The 18,082-nt window shown below is 36.0% G+C and overlaps 1 protein-coding gene across 1 annotated transcript in view; it reads left to right on the top strand.

The window, feature by feature from the left end:
- cped1 (cadherin-like and PC-esterase domain containing 1) overlaps positions 1 to 18,082 on the top strand; it is a 46,335-nt gene that overhangs the window by 8,801 nt on the left and 19,452 nt on the right. The window contains 12 exon segments of the mRNA XM_043237705.1: positions 3,610 to 3,704; positions 4,319 to 4,400; positions 7,027 to 7,111; positions 7,192 to 7,339; positions 8,950 to 9,080; positions 9,170 to 9,242; positions 9,389 to 9,532; positions 10,322 to 10,426; positions 10,635 to 10,786; positions 12,255 to 12,304; positions 12,430 to 12,616; positions 13,974 to 14,142. Coding sequence (XP_043093640.1) covers positions 3,610 to 3,704; positions 4,319 to 4,400; positions 7,027 to 7,111; positions 7,192 to 7,339; positions 8,950 to 9,080; positions 9,170 to 9,242; positions 9,389 to 9,532; positions 10,322 to 10,426; positions 10,635 to 10,786; positions 12,255 to 12,304; positions 12,430 to 12,616; positions 13,974 to 14,142 — 1,421 coding nt within the window.

Raw genomic sequence — 18,082 nt, 5'->3', positions numbered from 1 at the left:
ATCAGGGTTGAAAAAGGTTTCATTTGATTCAGTGGGAATGGAATCTCAAGTAAGTGTATTGCATTGTGGGATGCAGTGTTGTCACTGCACCTTTCGATATGCAACAGGACATCTGCGATTAGTTATGCATGCAGAACATTTGTATATTGCAAAATGCATACTGCATACAAAATGTATGCTAACAATGCTAAAAATATGATGTTAATGTGCTGTTGAGAACATATCAGCAGTAAACATATGAATGCATGTATGGGCTTAAGACAGATTGGGTATGTTTAGACTGGCATGCTACCAACTTCTATTTTTGCACCACATATGCAAATGTTCTGGATGCATGGAATGCCTGCTATGAATTACTAAATTCACCAAAATGTGTAGTATATAACCTAGGACCAATAAATGCATTGCACTTGACTTAGCCATCCGTTACTAATGTGAACAGTGACCTAGAAGGGATGTCAGTAATCCATATAATCCATTTTTAGCATTGTATTCCCCTTATTTGATTGAAATTGATTTTTGTTTTACACTTAAATGAAAAATAATGAAATCATTATTTCAGAGAAAGATGTCATTTGACAAGAATGAAACATACTACTGTTTGATTTTTGCTTTTGAATACTGCATGTTTCACAATTTATTATTATTATGCAGTACACAGTATGCAGTACACAGTACATACCGTATAGTATAGCATGCACGTATATAGGATTTGTCTATCGTGTGCTATTAGCAATGTATGTGTAATATGTGGTCCCATTGGTTGGTCTCCAGGGACAATGATCCAATCTAGTTTAGTGGTCATTATGCCAAAATATTTGACTACAGAATATTGCTATTGACCAGTCAGAATGAAGTAATGCTGTGCAATTACTGACTCGTGATCTCAGAGGTTTGTTGTTCCCGTCCACCATCAGGTGGTTCAGAGGTTAATTTGGTCTCCAGCTCAGTTTAAGCACTGCTCAAGGTCACAGCTGGGGTCTTAAAACCTTCCTCCCCTCCTCCTCCTCTAGGTCGTGACTGGACACAGAGAGGTGATTGAGATGGAGGCCTCTTTCATGAACTGTGCCGTTTCTGTTTCTGCCTTACATGTACATAGTGCTGACCATTAATATCTGGTCAAGCCATATTCATGCTGATATTTATATTGATGCATAAACTAGTATTATGCGACTTTATTACCACAAATTGAGATCTGAGCCCTTTCTTCACTATAAACAATCCTCTTCCTCCTCCTCCTTTTTTCAATGGCGTAATTTTGACATCCCCTTTTGAAAGCCATATTTCCTGAATGATAAATGTAATGGCACACTGTGGGTGAAAAAATACAAACAAAATACAGTGAGGTTCAAACATCTGAGACCATTAGCGATAATGCTTCTTAATTTAATTAATTTAATTTAATTTAATTTAATTTAATTTAATTTAATTTAATTTTAATTTTTTTTAATTTTATTTTTATTTTTATTTTTATTTAATGTAATGTAATTTAATTTAATTTTATTTTATTTTTTTATTTTTTTAAAGACCATGCAAGTATGTTTATATGGGTTTTTTTATGTGCTTAAATGAGCAGGTGTTTCTTTGCTGACAGCTCTCAGTCAGATTGATGGGTTGGTCTGCAGACACATCAAAAACTTTAAGGTCACCGGGCCAATAGCTAGCTCCACCCAAACAACTTTAACAGAACCACACACAGAAACACTGCTGATAAAACACACACTCATCCAATTCCAGAAATGCTGGAGGCATCAGTGGGCCTTCCAGGGCTTTCCATTATGTGTATGCATGTGTGTAAAGAGTTTAATGATTGTAGATTTACACATGGTGACAGTTATATAGTCAGCACAGTCCATTATATAGATGCTTGTTTAACTATGCGCTGTTTGGTATGCTGTAGTTTATAAGTTTTGGCTTGGAACACCACGGGAAAAGCAAAAAAAAGGTAAAATGCATTAAATTGATTAGAAATGATGAGCTGTTAACAGCATCTGAATGTAGAATGAGCTGAAATGATCCTGATTGTATCATGAAGGCTGATTTCCCATGATTCCCTTTGGCTATAAACAGTACTTCCTGTTGTTGAGCTGGGACGGCACTCAGGCACAACTGTTTGCCAAATACACACCAGCCCATTTCCTGGAGCAATGCTGAGCACCACAATAACTACCAGATGTGCTTTTTCCAGTCCCCCCCCTCTCTCTCTCTCTCAAAAAATGTGATGTTTTAATAACTCCATAAACAATGGTTCAAATTTCTAAAGCATTAAATATTACATGTGGACATAGAAAATGATTTAAATAAATAAACACATGTTCCTGAATCAACATCCTTTTGGTCTTCGATTGGATTAATTAGTTGGAATTTATTTATTTAGTATTTTGGGTTAATCATTGCAGTATGTATTACATTTGACAGCTGTCATGTACTGCAGCACATGCTTTAATATATTCTGTTTGATGTGGGCCGATCATATTGTGACTTCTAGATGGCTAATTGAGCCTCTGAACCTCTGGTCTGGAATTTGGTGAATTAAACAGCGCTCATAAATCATACGTGTTTGCCTGCAGAGAGGTTGCGTAGGGGGCTACGGGTCTTTGATGTCTTGTCGAAACCATGAATGGTCCCTTCTTTAATGCGGAGCTGCATAAAAGAAATTAAAAAGTTAAAAGAATGTCAAGTATAGATGAAAATTGGAAAAAAGTGTGTGAGTTTCCTGAATGCGCGTCGTGTTGCCACAGCATTATGTAATCCACTTTTGTCCTCATTTTTAGGTCTGTAATTGGCCATCTTTATTATAAGAGCAAAGTCTTTTTCCAAAATGTTGTTCCTTATTTTCGTATTACGAAAATACAAAGAGCCTTACTTAGGGTTTTGTTACTTTTTCACAGTGTTTACTTAGCTATACTTCGGGGATTACTGTCCCCAGACTAAATATGACAGTCCCTTTGGGGACATACAGGGCTGTCCTAATTTGAACAAACTATTTACCATAGTTATGACATTTCAACATTTCCATCAGAAATGTCCTACACAAATAAATAAATAAATAATATGTTTAATAATTAGAATAATAATGTATTATTATTATCATTATTATTATGATTAGGCATTATTGTTATTATTACTGTTATTATTTTTGCCATTATTATTATTTATTTATTTAGTCTTTGAAAAAGATGTGTCCTCAATTTAAATAAATAAATTTAATATTATTTTCTGTTGAATCAAACATCCTAAACCTATGCAATGATATGTTGTTTTATTTTAGAATTTGTTGTCGTTGTTTTAACTTTTAAATAAATTCACATTTTTAATTTTATTTAATTTTATTTATTTGCTCATATGTTGCTGCTTATAAATTATTAAACAGCTGTCTATGGTTACGGTTTGTATTTTTGCGTAGTTGTAATTTTAGTGAACTTTAATTTTTAATTTTTTTTTAAATGTCCTCATTTAGATAGCCAAGAAAGTGTGTGTGTGTGTGTGTGCGCGTGCCTTAATCCTCTGTTTTTGGCTAACTGTCATCAGCACGTAGTCTGCTGATCTTGCCATCTTTTTTCTCGATTTATTTCATCTCTCGCTAAATATATTCTCCCTTGAACACAGATGGAAGAGACTGGTCCGTCTTGATATGCCTGAAGGGCTCTGAAAAAAGTTGCCTGCGAAAGATCAACTTCGCCCATCCGCAGCACCGCCAGAGGGTAAGACCACCCACTCCCTGTAGCCCACTTCGATCACATCCAGCGCTCTTGCAGAGATTCCTGTTTATGATGCAATGCAATGCACAATAATTAAAAAAATACGCCGCATTATAGATCTGACACTGAGAAGGAAACGCAAACAAACGCCAAGTGCTAATGCCAGATGCTTTTTGTTTGAAATGCATGTGAAATAAGATACGGTCCAGAGATTCAAAGGGATCATTTATAGAAACCAGGACGCAATAAAACATTCCAGCATCCACAACTACTCTGAGCTCGCTCTCCAAATGAAGAATACCCATCTATAAGAACTCTCACATTTTACTCACGATTCATCTAAACCTGTATTTAGTAATGCTCATTTAATGATCAGATTTGCTTAAATATCCCAGCTGTTGTGAATCTCCTGGGCCAGCTCTGGACGTGATCCAAGAACAACTGCTACTTCGCTGTTTCAGTTATTAAATCGTTCTCGTTCATAAGCTGTTAGTCATCTCACGGGATCTTAAGCCATTACTAATAGACGACTGTTTTAAATGATTTTAAACTGACCGTCACGGTGGTCTTCGTTAAACTCTGACTTCTGATCACCCCGGGGTCAAATCTTCTCACAGGTTAACATAATACCAGCCTTTGCCGGAGCGTTTCTGGACATGGGAGGAGTCTGCCGGTTTTTGACGGACAGCCAGCTGTCAGGTGAGCAGAAATGTTCTAAACATTTCTTTAACACAGATAATGAGACAGTGATGTATATTTTTTTTACAGCCGCGACACAAATGAGTGTTCCTTTCGGTTTTGTATGACTTTGTTATGTGGAACACAAAAGGAGACCTTTTACAGAATGGTCTCGCTGCTTTTTCTGTACAACTAAAAAGCATCATAAAATCACCATGCACTGTGTCTTCAGAAAAAAATACAATTTTGTTTTGTTTTTTTCAAGGAATTAAAGTTTTTGCATAAAATGGTAAGGGACAGTTCTCATAAAAATTACATTTATGACATGATTTACTCACCTTCACGCAGTTCCAAACCACAAGAAAAAACACAAAATGTCTCCAAACTGTATTACTGTCGTATTATTTATATAGTACTCATTCATATTTTAAATTGGCTTTTATTTTCAGTTTTCATTTCAGTTTTAGTCATTTATTATAATGACATTTTCAGTTTAAGTACTTTTTTTTTTCCAAGTTTAAGTGTGTTTTTATAATTTGATGTAATACTTATATTTGATCCTATTTCAGCTTTATTTCAATGACCCAGAATGATAGTTTAATAGTAGTTTAATATACTGAATAGTTTTAGTTAACAAAGACAGCACTTGGAGTGAAAAAAAAACTGGTTTTCTTTAGATCACCAAAATCATTTTTTAAAAATCCTTATAAAGCATCGGCCCTTAATTTGGTTAGAAGGTCCATTCTCAATTTAACAGACGCCTCAGATAGTGTGTGTGTGTGTGTGTGTGTGTGATGCACTTCTGTCAGGTGTGTATTGGAGCGTTTTAAGCATGTCTCTGTAATTACTTATAAAGGTCAGTGTCAAGGGTGATATTTACTGTGAGTAACTCTCTGCTGCAGGGATATTAAAAAGGTAAGTGCACATCATAAATGCCATTTAATAACAGCCATAGTGAGTTACCTTTTCTGCAGAAAGTCGCTTTTTTTTCTTATATGTCAAAACGCTGCATTACAAAGCTCTTTGAACTTGGTCGCGCTTAATTTTACCGCTTTGAACCAATTATGATCATCACTTCTGAAAGACCTCAAAGAAGGAGGATAACAGTGCCTACGTTTTGTGACAATAATGACCGATTTTTCACCCGCTGCCCCTGCGGTATCAAGACCGCCCAGCTTCAGAAAAAGAGGCTTTGTCTCCGACTCTGAAACAATATTGTCCTTCCTGTTGGCCTGATGCCCACAGAAACACGGAGGATTGAGTCCTGGTGTTTAGGGTTTGGCTAGGCCAGGTTGTGTCCTCTTTAAAACGGTATCCGAAGGGAGACACACTGTAGAGTGCACAAATACACACATGACATGGACGGGTCAGTGACCAAGTTGAATGTAAACTCTGCATAGCTCACACTCTTGGGTTGGGAGTGACCGAGACTTTGGCAGAAGCAAGGGTTACTGAGATCCTGATGTTTTTCCAAGTGTTTCACTGGGGTCTGTAACGGGGCCCGAAGGTTGGTGTGGTTTAACTGAAGGTTTGGAGACATGTTTGAGAAAGTATTAAGTACAGCTTGAGTTGTATGGAGCGTTGACATCCTTTCTCTGAGTCTGGAGAGACATTAGTGTGTGTTTCTGATTAAATGGTGACAGAGCGGCTGGAAACTGAGAAGGAATTTTCATTCTCAGTGCAAGATCGCATCTCACTTACCCAGAAATGCTGAGCTGCGCATTTGCTGATGTAAACACACATATGCGCACTGCACACACATTGACTTCTGTTCGTCTTGAAATAAGTTCAGAATAATTGCAATCAAGTGATTCAAGCACAAATAGTCAACTGGGTCTAGAAACGGTACCTTATGCAATGCCACAAACACAAATCCAAAGAACGAAACAAATTTCCTGTAACTTATTATTTTTTGACTATTTTGGATAAAAACTGGAAAAGAAAGTCACCCTCTCCCTCCCCCTTTTTTCCACCCATTTGTCACTTTTATGTAACCAAAAGTGCAAGTTTAAGCTTTTATTTAGCAAGGATGTGTTAAATTAATCAAAAGGGACAGTAAATAGTTAATAGTGTTGCAAAATAGTAAAAGACTTTATATTTGTTAAAAAATATATTATTATTGGGTTTTTTTTAGCTTTTTATTTGACAAGGATTTTATTTGATAAGGATTTTGTTCAAAAACATTTAAAATTGACCTTGTTTTAACCAAATTCTGAGGCAAAACTGCACAACTTCATGGTGAGATGAACTTTTTTAACCTAAAATATATGTGTGCTGTGTATTTGAATGCTAAAACTAGCATGCACTTAGCTTAGCCTCAAATTCTGTTGAGATTATTTGCAATAAAAGTCTATTTAGAGCATTCAAATCAGTTGCTATTACCTAGAAAGCTAAAAGTAAGGCAGCTCACTATGTTTTAGAACAGAATGCAGTTTACTTATCACAGAATAAAACCTGCTTGTGAGAAATGTTGCTGGTCTCAATGATTTAGTAACGTGGCATCTCTAGACACATGTCTGGAGGTCTTTGTGGAAAGAATGGTTTTGGCCTTCATGTCGATACATGTGCTATGTGTCTTCCTCACAGAGGAAATCAATGTGCCTAAACTCAGACTCTATCTACTTCTCCCGTCTGTTTTCCATCTCAGGAGTGACATTACCGATACTTTCTTCTGCCTGCGCTTTGTCCACATCTCCACAAGAGGGAACCCCAAATGCTGCTGAAGATGAATGGTAGGTCAAGGCACATCTGAAGGAATTGGCCAGCCAAAGAAAGCTGCAATGTTAAGCACTACTGTGATTGTATCCTACAGGAGGCCGCCGATCACACACAGCCGCTCGGACCTGAATGCCATCATAAACGTATACGTCCTGGTTACCTCGGCAACACCCCTGACTGCTTTCGTCCACCGCACAGCCTTGGTCAAAACCCACTTGGATAAAACTAGTCATGCCACCGAGGTAAGTAACGCTTGAGTGAGAGCTGTAAAACAATTACAGTCAAAATAAAACAATATCTGCGTCTCAATGCTCAAACGAGCTTAGAAATGATTATTAGGTGCCTTTTAGCTATTTCAATAAGCATTTATATTGTTAAATCAGATCAGATGAGATTTTTCCAGTCTTAATATTGCACTTCGGATCCCTGCGCTGCCATTTACTGATGATGAAGGCTTGACTAAGCATTTATTCCCCATGTGATGTTTATTAGGCCTCCACAGCTGCGAAACACAGCTCTCGTTGCAGTTTAACGCTCTCTGTGTGTGTGTGTGTGTGTGTGTGTGTAATGCCAGATTACTGAAGAGGCTTCAGTCAGAGTCTTGTAAACAGCTGGAGGGCACATTGAGATCTAATAAGACGCAGATCATGTTTACTGAGTTTCATGGGTTGATAAAAGAGCCCTGACAAACAAGCAGATCACTATAAAGTCTTCATAAAAGTCTGCCCTCTAGTGTTGGTGTGTGAGTATGATATAAAGCACCTTATGCTTAATGTAGTATGTGTCCTTGTGACAAAACCTCTCTTTGGTGACATCCTCATTAGAACAGAATAGATCATTTTAGCAATATTAACATATATATATAAATGTTAAATGATCTTGCTGACAAATTGGTAAAACCTAAAGGTCAGAAGGATAGCAAAAAAGATGAGTAAAGATTTAAAATTAAATTTTGTTTAGTATTTTTGGGTTGCACTTAGTCTTTTAATTTTGATTTTTGGTCTAAATATGCTTGTCAAGCCTTAAATATGCTTGTCAAGAATGACATTATTCCCCCGTAAATAATGGGTAAAATATACAATTATGTTTTGCTCAGAGAAAAATGTAATTAAACGGCACATTCTCATGTATGACAAAATAAAGATGCATTAAACCTTTATTGTTTTGGTGTTTGAAAACTCCTTTTTGTCTTTGACGCGTGTGCACGAATCAACTGATTTCCGTAGTTTATTACCCCTTGACTGTAGTGATGTGTGGTAATACACTATCATTCTTCTGCTGCCCTCTAATGGTAGCTTTTGTCTTCACTCTTCAGCTCAGATCATCAGCTTCCTCTTAACTGTCTGTTGTACAATGGAAAGGTTTCTCTGACATGGCTTAATGTGTTGATGTTGGGTACAAGTTAACAAAATACACACTTGTATTGTACTACTCACAAACATCCTTAAAATCAAACACTGAAATGTATTAAAGTTGCTATTAACTGCACAGCCCAAGCATGAAAAACATATAAAATTATTTAGTAAACTGACCATTTTTACACTTCAGAATCGCTACTTTATGGAAATAAAACAGATTCACCCAAGTTTTAAGTGACCCTTTAACTATCAGCACGGCTCTCAGTATGGTTTGTGCCACCATCTAGTGGTTAAAGGGTTATACAGGATAAATCACATCTGTGTCTGTAGAGGTAAGCATGTCTGTCAGTGTTAAATCGGTATTGATGAACAGTAGTTATAGTGTAGAAATTGAAGTGTTCTGCTCAATCTGTTTAGAGAGGCTGAATGAAGTAATGAGATCTTTCTGTTTGCCTCTCAGCTGCGAGAGACTGATTTAGTTTTCTTCCTTCCAGTTGCAGGTATTCTTTAGAGAACGACTGGGTCCTGATCTCTCTCATCAGGCCATTGAGCGCATGAATCACGTCATCAGTGACATCCTGAAAGCTGCTCTGTTAACCGCAAAGGAGAGCATCTCCTCTCCCAGGTCAAAGCAAACACACATACACTCACACATACTCTTCAACCAAAAAATAGCAAACTTGAATGTGTAAAAACGTCTTGTTTTTCTTACAGGTGTCAGCTTTGTTTCCAGTTAATGACCTTCTCATTGCACTATAACTCTTCTCTTCATCCAGTAGTGGTGAAGGTAAGAATAAATAGTTGGTGTAAAAATATCTACAACTGCAATACAACAACGATGATCTCCCATGCAAGCCCTCAATATGACCACTGGATGGCAGCATATTAATACTCATTTACAGTTATTATTTGTCTGCTCTCTTTCTGTATCAGCTTCAGACTGATCTGCACTTTGACGGAATGAAGGACCCTCACTTTGATGGACAGATAGCCAAAGAGTATATGCTGGAGGATGTGCTGAAACTGCTTTTCCCAGCATGCAGCAGTGAGCTTAGCTTGGCGTTCGAGAATCAAAAGGTAAAACCTTTTTTAATAGATGTAAGAAAAGCCGTGAGCTTATTATAAAACTAAAGCTGTTGTAGATAGATTATTCATTTATTCTTTGACGGAGAAGAAATGGCGAGTTTAAGTTTAGCAACTTGCACCATATAAAATCAAAAAGCTTTTTTTAGTGCGTTGATGTGACTGCAGTCAATTCATGAGAGTTTGTTCATTTAAACATTAAACATTGAAATAGAAAACATGAAAAATTAAACACGAGCAAAACAACTTCATAAACTTGTGCTTGTCTCTTTTACGCTCATGCAATATTTGTCTCCATTAAGAAACCTGAAAAAAAGGCATGTGGTGTGTAAATGTCATTTTAGACCTTATTAATATTGTTAGTATTTTAAACTAATGATCATATTTCATAATACATTATACAGTCTAACTGCATTTTACTGTAAAAATAAATGTCAGAATAGCCTAATTCTAGATATTCTTGCATTTTAAAATAGTTGTTGTTATTTTTCCTAAACGAGAATGTTTAAATGAGAATATTATTATACTTTAAATGTATTAAAATAATTATATATTGTAATTGTGTACTTTGCAAATTTAGCAAATGTATTTATTTAAGGGTGGAGCCAGTGAAAATACAGACAGTTCATTTCAGTCCAGTGTTCTTCTTGTGTTTCATGAGTGAGGCCCATTTAATAAAAAGTGCATTAAAATGACAAATCAGTCATTTCCCATGCTGCACAGACAGTCAATTTATATTTGTTTTTTTCACATTTTTGTTGCTTTGTTTATTTGAACATTCAGTATGGTGGCTGTGAAGGGCCAAACGGTCTGTGTCTGCCTCCAGACGAGATGCATTTCTTGCGACAGTTTAATCAGCACCTCAGGAGACCTGGACCCTTTCAGCTGGTAAAGGCACATTTTATTTACATTTACAAATACTAGTATTAACTATAGCATAATTATGTCTTTAGAGCATATACAGTAATGTAAATTCAAGGTATTTAAAGGTAAGCTCCGTGTAAAATGATCACAATTTGTATGTCCTTGTCATGCATTGTTGTCTGTTTAATGAATCGTGTGTGTGTGTGTGTGTGTGTGTGTGTGTGTGTGGCAGCTCTACCCTATTTCTCCTGTTCCTGATGATCTCCACCATGATCTAATTCAGACAGAGTCCCTCAGCGCACAGGATTATGGATGGAGACCAGCTCTCATGGCCTTGCTCCAAGAGCTCAGCCTTTACTACACGAAAAAACATCAGACCGAAAGGTTACACGCACACAAGCACACACTTACACAACACAACACAACACACTTGCAGATTCCCCAGATCGTTTCATCAAGCCTTATTTTTCTCCTGCGATGAGAGGAGTTATGCTGCAGGCATGCAAAAATCCTGCTACAGTCCGGAAATAATTTCATTCTCAAAACAGTATTTTATATTCAGTGATTCTTGGTGTCTTGTTGATTTAAGCCTGTAGTGCTTTGGGCCACCTGCTGTCCAGTCAAAACATTAATTTGTACAGTTTTTTCACCACACAATAGCTCCCAAACCTCCTGATGTTTTCATTTTACACATTCATCTTATTTTGTTTTTAATTTTCTAACACTCACATGCTCTCTTTCTCTGTTAACAACAGACGCCCTATTGAGTCATTATTTTTTTAGTCATTATTATTATTAATTTACAGTTGAAACATTGCTGACAAATAGACAAAAATTGTTCCTGCAAAAGTAAATAATTTAATTTCAGATATTTGCACATTAAAGTTACTTTTTAGTTTTACTTTACTTCTTATGGTTATTTTTGTCTTTTCTGAAGGATACTTAAATGAAAATATTACGTATGTTTATATACATAAATACATAATTGTGATATTTCAGTGTTAGGAAGTATTTATTTTATTTTGTGTTTTTTAGTGTATTGGCATATTCAGATTCAGATTCAGTCATATAAAATATATTTACTTAAATTTACCTAAATTAAAATGTTTATTTATTTATTAAGCTTGTTAATGTAGATGCTACATAATAAAACACTTTTTTTCGTTTACATTTTATTAGTATACTGCTTTATCTGTTATAATTTGTTGGGATTATATTAAGTAATAAAGTGAATTTTGTTGAATGCAAAATTAATGCATGTATTTTTAATAACTGATTTTTTGGAAGTTTTCTGTCTATTCGTTCTCAGTCTCTGCTTCCATTGCAACAATGTATTAATATAGTTTTATTTGATTTAATTTTGATTATTTTTTATATTATTTTATTTGTGACACCAGTGAAGATATAGGGAATGCAAGAAAATAAATAAATAAATAAATAAATAAAACATATTGTTGATCCATGTAAGGTCTTGATGTCTGTGATGATTGGTTTTGTGTGTACCATGAATGCTGAGAATTAAATTGTCTGCATCTGTCTGACTGTACATGAATCCAAACCAGTACACAAGTCTATTGCACAATGATATAACGGTCTTTGAGCGTCTTACTTCATTGAGGAGTGATTGATTGCCTCTCAAACAAATTAAGACACTTTTTCCAGCCAGCACTGATTGTTTTTATATGTAAAAAAAAGTAGAGGGGAAAGCCGTAAAAGGCTTGCTTTTGCTATTCCTGGAAAAAAAAGATCTAATAACGTCCCATGCTACCAATCATCTGCATTTAACAGGCCATTGTAGAGCACTTTTTGAGTTTCCTACTAAAAATTACTGTGATTTCTTTAATTCCAACAGTTTGGACGACCTAAAGAGCCCAGAGGCATCAGACCCGCTGTCAAGAAAAGGCAAGTAGCATATTAGCCGGACTATATGAACTACAAATGCACATTTGATATGTTTTTAAAAAGCACTGACTGTTTTTACTTAATAAGAAAATGAAATAAAACTGTTAAACGCTCCTGTTTTCAAGGGAGGTGTGTTGATCCGCACCTGAGGCAGTTGTACACGGACCCTCCGTTGGTGCTGATGCCAGGGTTTAACGCGCTGGAGAAGGAATATCGAGCCGAGGTTCCGTTTGATGTGATCTCTGTTCGAATCCGGCCGGAACCGGTCAACCCGCACTGCCACATTCATCTGGACGAACACCGTGGACCCAGGTAAACCAAACACAAATAGCATAACCGCAAACACAGCTGCCGGGTTGTAGAATTAAATACCGTGGCATTAAAATGGAGTTTTACGGACTAAGTTTAGAGGATTAAAAGGTGAAATCTTGACTACATGGGCTATGCAGGCAAGCAGTCGGGGTTGTAAAACACTGCAGCTCGAGCTGGGAAACAATGAACAAAGGGTCTGCGGTGCGCTAGTAGTGCCGTCGCTGCCTTTTCTTAGTAATCAGATCCGGCTTCTTATGTGTCAGCTCAAACTCACTTCACCGTTTGATTGATTTATCAGATTAATTTCTGAATTTGCTTTCCCATGCCTGGCGGGTCACACACATGCATTTAAAATCCCTGATTACTGTCTATTAGACTCTGTTACAGCCTGTAATCTCAAATACTCACAGGATTACAACCGCATTTAATTGGCTTTTAAATTTTATGATAAAAAAAAAACATGAGTAGCCACTAAATAACATGGCCAGGAAAAATGTATTATTATTAGTAAGAGATTAAATTGAAGTATTAAAATTAAATTACACCGTTTTCCTACTAAAGTATAGTTTTCCAGTTTATATTTTATTTTATTTAACTTTTTTTATGTGTAGCCACCAAATAAAATGGCCATGAAAAATAAATTATTATGAGAGAGAGATGAAATTAAATTGTTTAAATTAGGTTAAGTATTATTGAGAATTAAAATGAGGTCAGATTAATAATGTGTATGTTAATAATCATTTTAATTTTAGACAGGTAGATAGATAAAAAAATACTTTTAAAATACTTTTCAAAAATTGTAATTCAATTGTTCTGCATATAATGTTTTGTCAGGCAACTCGCAAAAAAGTTTCAAATAAATTATATTATTTAAAACATTTTTATTATAATTAATTATTTAATAAAAATACAGTTTTGTACTCCACACGTATGAAATATTATAAATATTTAGTTATTTTAATGTCTGAATCAGACTCCTTTAGATTATATCATGAAAGGTTTACATCATATATAAAGAACTTTATATATCAGCTGCAAGCTTTCATTTTTTACTATAAAGAATTTCATAGAAAGACAAAATAGTTAATAAAAGTTAATAGTTCTACACACAGAAAGCAAAGGGTTGACTGATCCGTCTGCAAGCAGTCTCCGCTGTGTCCTTTCTCAAGGTTTTGTGAAAGCACAGCTTTATTTGTCCACGAATGAGGGGTCACCTGTTGACTGGGACCCAGTTTTAATCCACAGTAATCCTCCTGCTCTGTCACGACATTAATAACCCCAAAAGTGAAGGGTGAGAGTGTGTGTGTATGTGATTGAGTACGCTGTGTTTCTCTGAACTTTCCTCTGTTTTCTTCAGGATGGCAAACTACCCAGTTGGCCTGGGCAACAGCAGAATAAACATTCTGGTGATGGACGAATCAGAGGCCGAGCCCGTCGTCATAACGATATACACTCTGCACATATACCGCGAAAGCAGGCCCAGTCTGCCAATGTTTGATGAGTATGTGATGTGCAGCTTTGTTCAGGTACAAAAACACACACGCACACACACACACACACACACTCCTCCCTTAAACGCTAACATACACATCTGTCTAGGAGGAATTTGTCGGCCTGCGTATGAAGTTTGTTGCATTCCTTGGATATTTTATAGTCCAGGAGGTGTGGATCTCATATTTTTCATTTCACTTTTAATGCAGTACTCTTTAGAACTGGTTCTGAACCAAGAAACTGAATTTGAAGATCCTGACTTCCATCTTGGATTCCCTCCATCTAAAACGTTCTGGCACTTTTGTTTTTTTGTCGTGGATGTTCAGGTTTCAGTGCAAGATGATAGCGCTGATCGGAGCCTCACAGTTATAGTGGATCACAGCAGGTTTCTGTCACACAGTGTTGACTTGTGCTGTGTGTGCGTGTGTGTGTACATATATTTATATTTATATTTATATTCACCATTATTTACCTATATATATATATATATATATATATATATATATATATATATATATATATATATATATATATATATATATATATATATATATGTATGTATATATATGTATGTATGTATGTATGTTTGCCAGATTCATCTGAAATACACTTAGAAGTATTTCTTTCTTAGCGGTTTTTCCATTCTTATTCTGTATATTTCAATTACAACACACATCTTTAAAGGGCATTTTATTAAAATATTTTTTTTTACCTGCTCCTCATTCTAATCATTCTAATTCTATGAAAGCAGGAATGTTCACACTGTAATTATACAAATAGCAGTGACATAGATCAGCAATATTGTTGGAATCAATTATAAAAAAAAAAAAGACGAATGGTGAATACATTGACAACAGCTGAACTCACTTAACTTTAGGACCTTGAGCGTTTAAAGTCACAGTCGACGAAACTGCAAGAACATTTATTTTATACAGAATGGTTTTGTCTGTTCGGGTGGGTGTTAATATACTAAACATTTATTTTAAGGTCCAATTCTTGCTATGAACAAACTATGAATCAACTATAAATTATTATCTATGAATGACCAACTTTGCCTCAATAAACTCTTAATTTATGAATAATATGCCTGTTAATAGTTATTAAGGGATTGTTAATTGTATGTATTGAGTAGGATTATGGATGTAGAATATAGTCATGCAGTATATGTGGTTTATAAGAACTAATAAACAGCCATTATGTTAATAATAGGTATGCTAATAAGTTTCTATACTATAGTGTTACTAACTATACCATACTAACATACTACAATACTGTTTCAGCTACCGAATTCAGCATGATTTAAATATTCTGAAGTTTATTCAAGTTTTTGCACTGCTTCTTAATGGTTACATTGTATTTCATGCTTGACTGGATGCAACAGAATGGCGAAAGGCAGAATGAGAGGAAATGAGAAAGTGACAGTGTTCGTGACTTCTAGCTAACGCCAGTTCATAATGAAAGTGTTTTACGGCTGTGTATCTGTGCTGATGACAGCATCTTCCCCAGAGAGTTATGTTTGGTTGGAGCTTCAGAGAGCATCAACCACTTTCTGTCCAAGCGTCGTAAATAAGTTAGGTGTGAGAGTTACAAGACTGTTTCCTATAAAGATTCAGAGCTTCGAAACCTACCAAGTGACAGGCAGTGAGTTAATCTGTCTGGATTTTTCGAAAATGAACAAATTGCTCCCTGTGTTCTGAATTGTTCAGTTCTTCATTTCAGAATCGAGAATCGCTAGAAACAAGACAAATATTAACGTCAGGTGTAAACAGCTGCAGCTTTTGAATAAGTATCAGTCGGTGACACTGCAGCTTGTATTCAAGACTCATTTTTGGTCTTCAGTGTGTATGAGGTTTAAGATTGAGAACCGATCCTTCCTTACATACAACATTCCTTCATTCATCCCTTATCCCTAGAGAGGAGTATGGGCTGGAAATCGAGCATTTTATCACGTTTCCCTTCAAAGACCAATTTAGAAGGAGGCCTTATTTACAGCGAGGCAAACACATTCATAACTCTTCTCTTTGTACATCGGGGACACGATCCCAAAACCATAAGCAGCATCAGTATTTACTGACTAGCACTAGTCACATGGGTATAGTCAGAAAGCAACCTTTTGTTGACAAGTGACCAAAAGATATCTGTATGTGTCAAAGGATAATTCAATTCTTTCAGCACCATGTGTGCCTCATTAATACACACAGGCCTTCCTGACCTCATCCAGCAAATAAATGCGAGCGCTAAGCTTGATGAATTGTTCACTGTTTTGAATCCAGCTGGAAAGCTTATGTTCACAACACATTATATTTTTCATTCATTCACTTATTTACGGACGATTTGAAGTGTGACCCAACGTAGCATTTTCGAGTTGTACGATCTTTTTTTGTCAATTATGAAATCATTTCTGTCACTGGTTTAAAGCTCATTTGTAAAACGTCTTTCTGATTTTTTAGAGAACTCAGTTATTCGGTCTTTTCTCAGCTCTGTGTTGACATAAAGCTTGTGATGGAATGGATTTGAAGTAGGAAGCGTTTTTTTTTTTTTTTTTTTCTGAGCAGAAGCCACAATGCGGTTTTAGAGATCTGGAGCTGCACATGATGGGTGTTTTTCAAGCCTCGAGGTGACATTCAGACATAACGGAGCAGATTGGCTTGTTGCCATCTGTTTGGTTGATTTATATGTAAGTGTTTTATTTAAGAAACTTTCCCGAAAACTCAATTGTAGCATAATCTGACTTTCGTTTTCCATTTTTGTATTTCGAACTCAAGCCAAAACACATAGGGTGGTCTTGAGGGAATACAATGCAATAGGCTTTAATTCTTTCCAACTGTTTCTGCGCATCTTTTTACACCGCAGTCCTTCTTGACTTCTAAGGAGCAGCTCGCACAAGCAGTGGACGCCAATGAAACTAAACGCATGGGCCTTGTTATGAGTTGACACGCCATCATATAAACACATTTGCTTCATGCCACAGCTGCAGAGACACTCATAGTCTGACACTCAACTGTGTCAGAAAACTGTGGAAAACATTAGCACAGAAGGGACAGGGGAGGCAAGGTGGCAGCGCAGAGGAATTCTTTTGAAGCTACAGCATGTCGACATCCACGTCTACCATCTGCCCTCGCTCTCAACACACTCTCTGTTTGCCATTAGGACCCTCAGCATCCATCAAGAGCTCTGCGGAGACAAACAATCACCACTTTTTAAACTCTCTGATGCCAAAGCAATTAGATTAGCATATGTGATTGGATCAGTAAACCAAAAAAATTAGCTTACTTACCCTGATGTAGTTCAAACCAAAACACAAAAAAGACTCTTTCTTGTCTATACAGTGAAAGTCAATGGGGTCCAGTGTTTTTTGACTTTAAGATATCATGTTTTGTTCTCTCTAGAAGAAAGAAAGCAATGACTTATATAGATTATAACATTTTTTTTTTAAATTTTGGGAAGTCTAGTTAAATTCTGGATCCTGTCTTCCAAAAATCTATTGTATACTCTTAGTCCGAAATTTTCTCATGGAAATAAAAAAATGCAGTGTGTCAGTCATGTTTACACACTGCCTCATCCTTTCATCCATCATGCAAAAATTTGGATCAAGTTAGATTTTTTGCATTGCATCTCTAACATGCATTTTGATAGAAAAGGATGATAAATATGAAAAAAAAAACTGAAAATCTCACACACAAATTTTGGAAGGTGCAAGGACCTTTAGTCTTTTTTATTAGTTTTAAGAATGTTCCAAATCACCTTTTTTCCACTGTAAAGAACTTTTTTTGCGCAGTCGAAAGTTTCTATGGATGTTAAAGGTTCTTCATGGAACCATCGATTCCAATAGAACTTAGAATCAAAGTTTATGGCATTAGAAGATAATTCAAATAATCTGTGCAAGTGGCATGGACCACGTTTTGATTCATTTATGGTGTTTTTGCGTCCATAGCCTGAAAACTATTCAACTGTTCCTTGAACCTTTAAAGCCAT

The sequence above is a fragment of the Puntigrus tetrazona genome, chromosome 4 (genome assembly GCF_018831695.1).
Source record: "Puntigrus tetrazona isolate hp1 chromosome 4, ASM1883169v1, whole genome shotgun sequence".
NCBI classification, from domain to species: Eukaryota; Metazoa; Chordata; class Actinopteri; order Cypriniformes; family Cyprinidae; genus Puntigrus; species Puntigrus tetrazona.
Note: the sequence above shows the minus strand (reverse complement) of the source record. Positions and strands in the feature narration are given on the sequence as shown.